The sequence below is a fragment of the Gopherus flavomarginatus genome, chromosome 5 (genome assembly GCF_025201925.1).
Source record: "Gopherus flavomarginatus isolate rGopFla2 chromosome 5, rGopFla2.mat.asm, whole genome shotgun sequence".
Classification (NCBI taxonomy): Eukaryota; Metazoa; Chordata; order Testudines; family Testudinidae; genus Gopherus; species Gopherus flavomarginatus.
The window spans coordinates 75447414-75459464 of NC_066621.1; the positions used below are offsets into that span (position 1 = coordinate 75447414).

General features: G+C 39.1%; 1 protein-coding gene across 1 annotated transcript; it reads right to left on the reverse strand.

The window, feature by feature from the left end:
* Positions 1-3559: 3559 nt before the first annotated feature.
* FGF4 (fibroblast growth factor 4) lies at positions 3560-10038 on the reverse strand. Its single transcript, XM_050955538.1, has 3 exons — positions 9729-10038; positions 8182-8285; positions 3560-6052 (listed from the first exon to the last, which is right to left on the reverse strand). The coding sequence occupies exons 1-3, from the start codon at positions 10036-10038 to the stop codon at positions 5876-5878; spliced, it is 591 nt and encodes a 196-aa protein (XP_050811495.1). The 3' UTR covers positions 3560-5875.
* Between the last annotated feature and the right edge of the window lie 2013 nt (positions 10039-12051).

The following is a 12051-nucleotide window of genomic DNA, read 5'->3' on the forward strand; positions in this document are numbered from 1 at the left end:
GATTTTAAGGAGAAAAGCTCTAATTAGAATCCCCACAGTGTCAGGAATGAGGACTTGCAGATGTTCCTTCCCAATCTCCAGACAGCCTATGCCTATGTGCACAGCTGAGCCACAGCAGGGCTGTCTGATTGACTACTGCACCTGATTAAGCCCAACACTCATAATTGATCTTTGGCTACTCAAAGCACATGCCCACAACTGCAAGCTTTTCTGTGCCCGCCCTGCTCCTAGCCTTGCACTAGCCCTGTTCCTGCCTAGTTCACAGCCTCTTGTCCTGACCAGTCCACTCCAACCCTGCTATCCTGCTTGGTTGTTGATTCTGGTTCTGACCTTTGGCTCTGATTCCTGGTCGCAGACTCCAGCTCTGACCTTTGGTGCTGTTTCGCCCTCTGACTCCAGCTCTGACCACTAGGCCTGACCCTCCTTCCCCATCTCCTGATTCATGACACGTAGACTTTGGTGGAAGCACAATTAGACCAAAAAGGTGGAAGGTGAGAGCGCTCATCTACCAGACAGAGCCTCAGCACACTCATCAGCAGGTCCCTTGTGTTTGTTCATGGGATCATATCTGCTTTCTGCACTCAAACTGTGATCAGTCTGAGGCAGGGACTTTTAATAAGCTTATTATACTTATTGGAGAGCACTGCATGTATTTGTAGTGCTATGTAAATAATAAATATAATCATGATAGTTATGTCGAGTTAAGAAGGTACATCTAGATTGAACAGTCAGAATAAAACATGTTTGACAAGGGAACACTTGAGTATAGAACTATCTGTAGACATGTCTATGGGTTAAACACTGACCACATTTAGAAGTCTGGGTATACAAATGCTGCCCACAGACAGTCACAAACACAGATCTGCAAAAAAATGAAATGGCAGCATATCATTTAAATTCCCTTGACCCTGCAGCCTAGAGATCAGGCATCTTTCACGCACTTTTGTCCTGAGAAGAGTAAAATTGTGCTTGAGACTGTCACTGGATTTAACTTATTGTCTTCATCCAATAAAAAGATATTACCTCTGTCTTCAGCTCAGTTGTTTACACTGTTACTTTTGAAGAGATATTCTTTGGGCACTAGTCTATTTCAGTTTTATGATAATTAACCCCTCATCTATTTTGGATTCATTATTAGTAGTACTGTAAAGATGTTTGTGATTTTGAAAATTGATTTCACTGTGTATCGGAATAAAACACTGAATTTCAAAATTTCCAGCTGACATTCATTCTACTTTCACACAGCAAAACAAAATTTATTGTTGTTTTGGGTCAACTGAAAAAATTTATTTTGATAATATTGAAACATTGCATTTCAATGTTGACTTTTAAAATTTTATCTATAGTATAAATTATAATATAATATAGAATAAAACATAATTTATAAATGAAAGTTTAGAAACAAAATATTGAAAATTCTGTTCTGATAAGGTTGGTGAATCAGCATTTTCTGATGGGAAACCTTTCCATTGGAAAAATTTCAACTAGTTCTTAACATTAGATACAGTCTCATTTAGTTAGTTAAACAGGAATTTCATTCATTTTTTCTAGGGTTGCTGATATTTATGTTTCATCATATCATGAGCTCAGTAGTCATAAATAGATGTTATATAGTTTCATTCTCAGGTAGAACATAATTGATAATATCTCAGGCATGCTGGTAATTTAAAGAACTACAGGACATAATCATGATAGATGTGTGTGTGTGTGTGTGCGCGCGCGTATGTCCTCTAGTTGTTTGAATAATATATTTAAACACACGCTTTTGCTAATTACCAGCATGCCTGAGCTATTATCAATTACATTTTATCTGGGAATATATAAGCTTATTTTATGTAATGAGTACTATCTTATTTATAGGGCTGGGAAAAAAACATCTGCAAACACTTGTTTTTATTTTTAAATATATTTGCTCCAGAAGTATTCACACCACTTCTGCACTTGCTTTCTTCAAACATTTGTGCAAAAACATTTTACAAGCATGAATGCTTGTAGTAAGTGAACTCTAACATGAACTCTTTGCATGCTTATGGGAAACAACTTTCAAATTCTTTCAGGGAACATTCACACCAGAAACCTGATTATAAGAGTTACACTTCTACAATCAGGAATAACACAGGGCCTACAGTCTTGGTATGTATGCTTCACTTTACACATTGACATTAGTGAGACTAGTCACATGCTTGTTAGACATTTGAGTAAGTCTTTGCAGGATTGGAGTGACTTTAGTTACTCAGCTACAACTAACACAACTCAAATTCTGAATTTTAAATCCTGAGGTGTAAACAAACTTCACAGTTATCCATAAAATATTATTAAATAACTAATAAACCATAGAAAATCAGGATCTTCTAATGTACATTCTTCAAACAGAAAAAGAAGTGGAAATTGATCAAATACCTTATTGATGGAGCTCTAATTATTTGGGTGAAACTGGCAGAAAAGGACTTCATCATACCTCACCAGTTAACAGTACATCTGAGTGAAAAATCCATAACAAATATAAATTCATTATATTTTTCCTCCTTTTCTGTTTCTGGACTGATCATGATCTTCTCAAATATATTAGTTGTTTAAAATGGTCCACAAGATAATTATTTGGTTTTTGACTTGCTTGAGAGCAATTCATTGGGAGTATGCAAGATTGAAAATGTGAAACTCAAGCTGTTTTGATTGGCCATGTAGGTCAGATGGTAAATTTCTGCTTTCAGGTTGGATGAGCGTCGATGAGTTACCTCCGGTTTTACACAGTTCTTAGTTAGACAAACTCCCATTGAAGTCAGTGGGTGTAGGATCAGACTTATGTATTGCCTTTGTCATATATATATGTATGTGTATATATATACATACACACATACATTTTTTTCTGAAAAACTGAGTATAGATTAAAACCTGAAAGAAAAAAATTGGACCAGAAGGAACCCTGCCAGATGAGCACCAGAGTGCTTGATATCTAATAGTTCCCCCAATGGATATTACTATAAATGTTTGTAACACACAATCAACAGTTCCAGAGGAAAACAGGACCAGAGAATCTTAAATTTTTCTCAATTATTTTTTCTCAATTATTTCATTGAAGCACGCATGTCACAAGGAGCGACTATGGTATTCATTAAAGCCAGGTGAAATCCTATCAAACATCACTCCTAGACAGACTAAGAGGCAGGGACTATCTTTTACCACAAGTCTGAATAATGCCTAGCAAAATGAGGCTCCAGCCTCAGTTTGGGTCTCTAGTCACTACTATTCTTGCTACTGTCATTAAATAGTTTATATTTATTATTATGGATCTGGCTTGAATGCAAGTGTGCTAATTTAAAACCAGCTACAAGAACCTGGGTCTACTCAGACAAAATTCCCAGTGCCTTCAGTGAGAGTTTTGCCTGAGTAAGGATTACCAAATTGGGTGTGCTGGGAACATCTGTCATAAAAACTTCTTGTAATATTATTTAAAGGTGCCCATATGTTTAAAAGAGAGGAATAATGTCTTGTCTTTCATAGGAGGAATGAAGTCCATTCTAAATAACTTCAGTCAGTTCTAGTGTAAACGTGTATCATTTATTATGCATTTAAATGTGCACAGCACATACACCACAATATTGAACAGCACCTGTATAAAACTACAGACAGATTCTGGTAAATGATGAAAGCTCATACCATGTAACATTGATATAAAGATTTTACAACAATATTCGGAAGTTACAACAATTACCTCTGAATACATCTAGAGTGAGGCTGTCAGTTATGGATTTCAATGGAGTGAAAGGTGACAGAAGAACCACTCTTCAGACAAAATTTGCTTTCTGAAATGTGGAAGAATTGTGAGGTTTCAGAGGTAGTGGCGAAAGTTACACTGATGATTACTCAAATATAGAAAACAGAGAAAGTACAGAAATCCCCCAAATTGCAGAGAAATCCTTAGGCACCATGTTTCCTAGGTGCTTCCTTAGGTTTGGCTTTGTTTTTTGTTTTTAATTTGGTTTTGTTTTTGAACAGCAGCAGTGAATGGTTTAAGATCTGGTCCTGCTACACTCTGATCTCACTGAACTTTGGCGAGTAGCTTTACTTTTCAAGGTCATTTGTAAGTACAGTATATATGCAAGTATATATGACTCTAGTAGAACAAAAACTTTTCATATAGGAATGTAGAAAGAAAAAAATGCTGAACTCAAATTTTCTGCAGCCTTGGGACTTGTACATGTCCAAAAATCATTAGTTGAATTTGGAAGATTATCTATCTGTAAACATCCTGTAAGCGTATTAAACTTATTCATTAAACATTGTGATCAGGCCTGGGTTCAACTTCAGACCATGAAGTCTCACATTTCTAAAAAAATTAAAAGTTTACCATCATTTCAGGGTCTCCTTTCTCCCCTCTTTCATGATCAAACCTGCCTTTTCCTTCATTACTTTAGAGACATGGGTTACATTTGCAAAATATAGAAAGAAAAATATAGGGTTACTTGATGACCATATAGTGCTGCAGCCTGACAGCTGTCTGCAAATATTTTCACCATGATTATCCTTACTAAAAGTAAATCACTGGGTAAAGATAGCTCAAACGTGACAAGGCTCAAATAGGATGCAACTGACTCTATCTTAAATACTTTTGGCTACATATGGAAAAACAGAGATTTGAGATTGCAAAGATCCACCCCCTTTCCTGGAATTATAATACTGAAGAGAAAAGTTTGCACCTTACATGCAGATTTTGTTAGGAGATTGGCTTCAAGAATTAGTGAGGTAGAAATTAATTAACTTTGTCAGGGAATGAGACATAGAAAAGAGCAGCATATTTCTCCTTCCAAACACTGCATTTTAAAAATAATATAGACCAGCTTTACTCACTTAAAACCAGTCTGACTTCTATCTATAGAGCTTGGGTTTTTCAAGAATCAGAAAATGTGTTTTGATTATATATTTTAAAATATGGGAACCATAGAGTTTCATAGGCTTTGGAAAATAAGTGTAGTCTCCAAATTTGAAAAAGGAATTTTGATTTGAATAAATAAACACAATGAGTTCATAGTAGCATATTTCACAGTGTTTGTTAGGGGAGGGGTCGACACACACTGTTTAGACCTCATGTGCAAAGCAATCATATGTAATATTAGCTTTCTTTAAGGGTCACAAAAGAAATTGTGTTCCTATTTATCTGAACAGAACAGAAAAAAAATGAGTTTATATAGTTGTTTAAGCGTCTCTGCTGCCTAGTAGCTCTGCAAAGATTGACTGCAGGAAAGTTCAAAGTTCAGCACTGGCAGATCTAAAAACAGATTTGTGGGGTAGTACTTCAACACTGCACTTTCTGTACCAGAAGTAAACTGATACCATTTCAATTAAATAGCAACACTGCACAAAGGAGGTCAGACATTGTATGTTCCTACAAGCTAGCATCAGAACTGAGAAAGGTTTGCACAGCTCATTTTCAAAGACTAAGACCTTATCTGGTGGTGGTGGGTTAAAAAAAACCAAACAAATACGTGTACACCAACAAACACTGTACAACACACAAACAGTGCAAAACATTGTAATATAGGAATCGAATTTCACTTGTTTTAAAACACATAATAGCAGCACACCTGTGATAAATTTAAAAAAGTTAAATAAACCACAAAGCAGAAGTCTTCTACAGTTGCACCATCAAATGAAATAGCTTGGGTTGGGTTTTTTTGTTTGTTTGTCTGTTTGTTTTTAGACATAAAAAAAATCAGAACTATAAATAATTTTGTTGCAATATATACAGACTTAAATAATTAATTTAAATATCTTACACCTAGTCTTGCATAAAACTCTCCAATAAAAGTGCACCATGTTTTCCCCAAGCGTGGCTTGTCTCTTCCCCTGTGCTGAGGTAGGTCTGAAGGAAGATGTCTCAGATTCTAGGAAGAAAATGTGTCACTGTCATTGTGGGAGACACTTTGTTGCCTTTCTTTGTTCTTCCATTTTTGCTCAGAGCTATGTACATGCCAGGGTAAATCCTGGACTCGTAAGCATTGTAGTTGTTCGGCAGAAGAATCTCTTTGAATTTACACTCATCGTTGAAATGGGTCTGAAATGCAAAGGAGGAGGAAGGGGGGAGGAAATATTAAACATCAGGTCTGGAAATATTATTACCAACAGGTGTAGGCCCGATGAAAGGAAATGCACAGCTGATTTTTTTCCTCTAGTGATCTTTTGAAAAGATCATCCCATGGAGACTCCAGATGGCCCATCAGAAACCATGGATTCATTAAGGGTTTTAAAATCCAGATCAATCAGATATGTCCAAAGAGGCTAAGAGCATCTAGTAGCCTGTCTACACAACTATGGAAACATGTCACATTTTAACACAGCTGGCAATGCAGCTTGTATAAATTTAGGGCAAAATTCTGTTGCTTTCCTCAGGTAGATCTATTCAATCAGACTTTTCCCATTAGCGAGGATCAGAATTTTGACGTTCAGTCCTTACATTGAAGTCAGTGGAAGTTTTGCAGGATGTAACCTTCCTTCAAGTCACCTTTTTAAATAATAGGCCCGTTGATCTTTCTGACATTAAATAGATTACATTTAACATCTACAGAAACCCTTGGCTTCCAAAAATATTAGCTGCACTCCAACAATACATTGCCTAGGATATTTCAGAGCTCAGGAGCCTCTAAATGTTGGCAAAATGTTTTGATAGGAAAGAGGAAAGAATTTTAAAGGTACCCAGAACATTTCAGAACTGACTATTTCCTCCTTGATCTTGAATGAGGAATTTGGATCCGTTGATGCTAGCAGATTTGAAGGTAAGCTGATTTGAAGGTAAGGCAAGGGCACTCTTTCTTTGCCAGTGAAATAATTTCTTCTGTGGATACAAAGGGAGGCAGGTGCATTTCCTGGATACAGATACTAGCACAGTATTGGGCTAGCACTGATAGGCACTAAGGCAACTAAAGGGATTATCTCTATTATTAATTTTAAGCACTAGTTTTTGTAAATCAGGGCTCGACCTGCTAGAGTTAAATCTGCATTGGATTTTAAAATACCCAGGGCACACAATGCAGCCAAGAGTCCTGCTTGATGTCCCTATTAGAGATGATGACAGAGGAGCTGTTGTACTTTGAAGGCCTGATACTGCTTCGAGTGGAGTCAATAGCAAAATGGCCTCTTGACTGCACTGGTGCAGGATCAGGCCCTAAACCAGTTACTTTGTATATTTACGTTCTCATTCAGGCAAAATGGCCATTCACTTCAATTAGAGCTTTGCTGGAGTTAAGGCGTGCAGGATCGGGCCCCTTAGTGACCAAACCCCTTCAGAATGAATGTGGAAAGACATGAAACAGAGAAGTCATTGATAGAGAAGTCAGTTTGAAAGCAGAATTCTACACACAGGATCATAGGACAGAAATGATGCTGGCCACAGAAACTTATACAAAGGGAAAGGCAACAAGCAGAGGGAAAGTTCTAAGTGACCTGAAACAAGACTTGTGTTATTATTTTCAGTGCCAAGTGGGTTTAAAAAATGAAATCCTGTCCCCTATTTGTTCCCAAAATCCAATGTAAAAATGCAAGACATACTTTCATTCTGGCTGAACAGATCAAATTTGTTTTTAAAAAGAGGGAGTTTTGATGACTATCTATCTATCATCAGAGCAGAGTCAGTTCTGCAGCATTTACAAAGAGTGATCACAGTAGGTATTGATTTGTGATGTCATAAAAGATTACAAAAAACACATGTGGGACTGGTCACAAATTAAAGTTCCCTCAGAGAAACTGAGCAGATATATATGCCTGATTGAAGCTGTTCCTATTTGGAGAGCTTGATTAGTTAATTACTTAATTAAATTAATTAATTATTATGCAGACTAGCTTGTGGTATTGCCCAACAAAATGATGACTGTGTTTGCGGAGAAACTTGCAATAAGGGTGGTCCCTTGCTGAGTTACTTTTACACCAGGGAGGATAGTAAGTACATCTAGTGGCTAGAAATGCGAAGAATGGAATTTACATGAAAGGCACTACTCCAGTAGCATCTCTGCACAATACACCTTCCATTCACGGTAAAACAGAGTGCTTCAAGAGTGTCCTGTCTTCGATGAGCAATGCAGTGTAGGACTGGGGCTTGGGCCATTTAAATCCAAAAACACCACAGCCGCTCTTCATCGTGGATTGTTATGGTCATGTAGCCAGTCACACAGTATCTCATATGCTACTTACAGATCCATAGAGTTTGCCTTTGCTATTCATGGCTACGAAGAGTCCACTTTTAACACCAAATAGGCTCACCACTCCTCTTTCCACTGGAGAAATTTCAAGCAGACCTATGGTGAGAAACGATGCATAAGGAGTCACACACAACATAGATACACGTATTAACCTTATTATGGGTCTATTTAACACAAACAGTGGCCATATCAAACCTATGCCTTCCAATTAAGGCTAAATCGTGATTATTTGCCTAACATCATTGACATGCTTCTATATGTGGCTTCACAGTTACTTCCTTGATGAACCAGTTTTTAAAATTTTCAAGATGATTATGTGTGTTAGTTTTCCCCCTGTGCTTTAAAGACTGAAAGCCGCTCCCATTCAGTGGCTAGATAATGTCTAATAAAACAGCTCTTTAAAAAATAAAAACAACCCCGATATTTTAAATGGGAAGGAGGAATCTCACTCACGGCCCGATTTAAAATAAGTAACAATAATTTTGTGGCAAATCAAACATTTGTCATCATGCTGTTTATAACCCCAAATCCTATTGTTTCAGTTGGGTATCAGATAAAGTCATGGGGCCAAGGGGTTAAGTCACTAACAGATGCTTTTCTGTTGGACTGTGCTAACGTCTGAGAGTTGCTTTTGACTCAGGAATCCCAATTTACTGTTTGAAAACCCGAGGGTGGGGGAGGAACACCCTGCATGCTGTGGTGCTGAGCATCCAGATGCTGACGTGGGCAGAACACCTGATTCTTTTCGACAGCAGGAAAAATATTGCTTTAAGCAATTCTATCCATACACAGTAGCCTCCTCCATAAATCGCTCTCAAGCAAGCAATCAGAGCCCTGCAGTGCCATTATTTTTAAAACAAGTCCTTGGGGGCGGAGGGAAGGACATGAACAAAAAGATTTTCCCTGATTGATTTCCAATGCTCATGCCAGTTAAGCATATACATATGGACTTTCAAACCCAAGGCTCTGGGACTTCTGGCTAAGCACTTTTTTACTTAGTAACCTTGTGTCTTCAGCAGGATCAATGCCACTTATTTGAGGGACTTGATAACCCAATTCAAACCTGATCTTAAGGAAATCAGTCGATGCAGCTTGAGTTTGATCATGCTTGCTTAGGACCGACTTTCAGCTGACTTTGGAAAGCTTTCTATAAGCCGCTCACAATACCTAGGTAACCAGCTGCAATAATACGTTTTCCCTCTAAAGGGGCCCTTGTGTGTTTCTGTGCAGAAGCTCTAATATACAAAGTGCAACACACGCTGGGAATGCGAATCTATTTTCCGAACAGGGCACCAAGGAGGAAAAGTGCGAATACAACCAAGTGCCTTTCAGCTGATCCCCGCCCCACCCCCCGCACACCTTTTTCCCAAAATTACAGAGCCCCACGATCCCTCCTAGAAGGGGAGCTTAGGAAAGTCACCAGCTGAAATGTCAGGAATCAGGTGAGATGCGCTTCGAGGTGCCAACCCCCCCCCCATCATAACTCCCCCCTCCGGAAATTGACAAGGTGGGGGAAATAATAATAATAAAGCAACTTACTGTATCGATTTTCGTTGTGAATCCCGTTGATTCTGCCGTCTGGCAAGACTTGGATGTGAAACCCGATGCCTACGTTACAGTAGAGACGTCGCAGCCTCTTGATGCCCAACAGATAGTCACCGTCCCGGCTGGTCTCTTTCCTCTCCCCCGGGAGCCTGGCCATGGAGCGAGAGAAGAGAGTCTCCCAGCGCCACTCCAGGGTGTCGTTGTGCTGGGCAGAGAAGGGAACGCAGCGCACCACCCAAGGCGAAAGCAGTCCCAGGAGCAAGATTGGCAAGAAGGCCGAGGGGAGAGTCATCCTGATCAACATGGGCAGCACACGTGGTTAGAAGGGAGTCAATTGCTCTAAAAATACACTCGCCTCGGAGCTCCCACTTTATACTTAGATCACAGAAAAAAAGGGGGAGAAGCAGCAAAGGAGGGATCCCAATAGCTCAGTCACCAAACGAGCTGTGGTTTCCCTGGTCAGGTTGCATGGAGAAGAAATCCTATGAGCAAGGGGAGAAAAAGCAGGGGGGATCGACTCAGCTGAATCTTATTCTGAACTTGATCTCAACTCCAGAAGTTGTCTGAAGTGGTGATCTTCTTCTATAGCTGCTCAGCCATAGCGCTTTAGCCCTAGCCACGATATTTATATATCCATGTGCGTTGGTACCTATTACATCACCACCTACCGCTCTTTGCTGCAGCGTTCAATCCAGTTTAACAGAAGTCAGATTATCACCTCTAGATGCTAAACAACTTCGAATCGTGTCTTGAGGGGAGAGGCAGAGGCACATTTTTTTCACCTAGCAGGAAAGGCCAACTTTAAAAAAGAAAATGCCACATTTTGCGTTCATCACATGCAGTGTTTCTTTCTTTCTTTCTTTCTTTCTTTCTTTCTTTCTTTCTTTCTTTCTTTCTTTCTTTCTTTCTTACAAATGCTAATGCAGGACACAAAAATCAAAGAATGCCCAACAAGCTTTTCCCTCAACACAATGTCTGACTTTGTGGAAATCTGTGGAATTTCGGCTTTTGCTGTATCCAGGCGACATGGTTTACAGTTTGCTGGATGCAAAAAAATTCCCTTCATTAAAAGCCAAAATAGTTGTTGCATGGGAGGTTTAAGAAATGAAAAATGAAAGAACTGAGAGGGTGGGGGGAGAGGAAACATTTATTAAACCAAAGGGCTAAGTCTTTAATACAAAGGAAAACACTTAAAGAGGCAAAAGACATTCGAAAGTAAAAGTAACTTTTTGGATTCTAAGTGTCCTTTAAGAAATCGGAACACATTGCATTACTTCAGAGTTTAAGACAATGCAGAATTCAAAACTGGTTACAAATATTGAATGGTGTTTTAGTGATGCAGCTGATTTCTAATCTCTTCACATTCATTTTAGTATTGCAGTGTTGTCTCAATGGTGATACAGGTGATTTCTGATCTTTGAATGTGATATATTCACTCCTTGGAATCATTTCCCTGCATATAATATTAACACAATATTCAAAATGAGGGGAGCAGAAGGTTTGAGTTCATAAACCTGTACTGTTTTAATAAGGGCAAGTCACAAAGGCTCGGTTACCTGCCTTAGCCTCGTCCTAGGTCTTTTTCGATGTCTTCAGAAACAAACAGGTGGGAGGATGTCAGAACAATTTTGTATGGCCCTGAATTAATATGCAACAGAAAAAAGTTGTTTGTGACTCAGCTCTTTTATAGCCCCGAGGACAGTTTAGTCTTTTTCACGCCAGCAAGCACTCCTGCTGTTCCAGCAAGAGATGCGAGAGGAAAGAGAATTGCCCCGAGCCAGATGACAGCTCACCTAGGTGCGAAAATCTCTGACCTTCGCTAAACCTAAGCAAACTTTAGATGATGTCCTTTTATCCTCTTGTGAGATGCACACATATTATTGAGTGTGTGGCATGTCCCAAAAAGTCCTTTCTCTCTCTTTGGCCCTCGGGATTGTCAGGAGAGGTCTTTAGGGAGACACGGTGCGTGAGGTAAAGATATTACCTCACCCACCTTGTCTCTCCAATATCCCGGGATCGACAGGCAGCAACAACACGGCAAACAGGACTGAGATCTCGTTGCTTCTTTTGGATGGCTGCAACTTGGTCCTCAAAAGTTAGAAGACCCATTGGAGTGAGATAGTCAGTGTGTCAACCAATTCTGGGCCAGATTTGGATACTCTTATTCCTAGTGAACAATGCCCTATCCTAGGAGCCCTCCTATCCCACTGAAGCCAATGTTATTATTTAGGGACTAAGGTAATTACTGCATGTATGAGGATATCATTATTTGGCCCTGAAAGAAAAACTGGCGCTCATCTAGCTGGTTACCAACTAT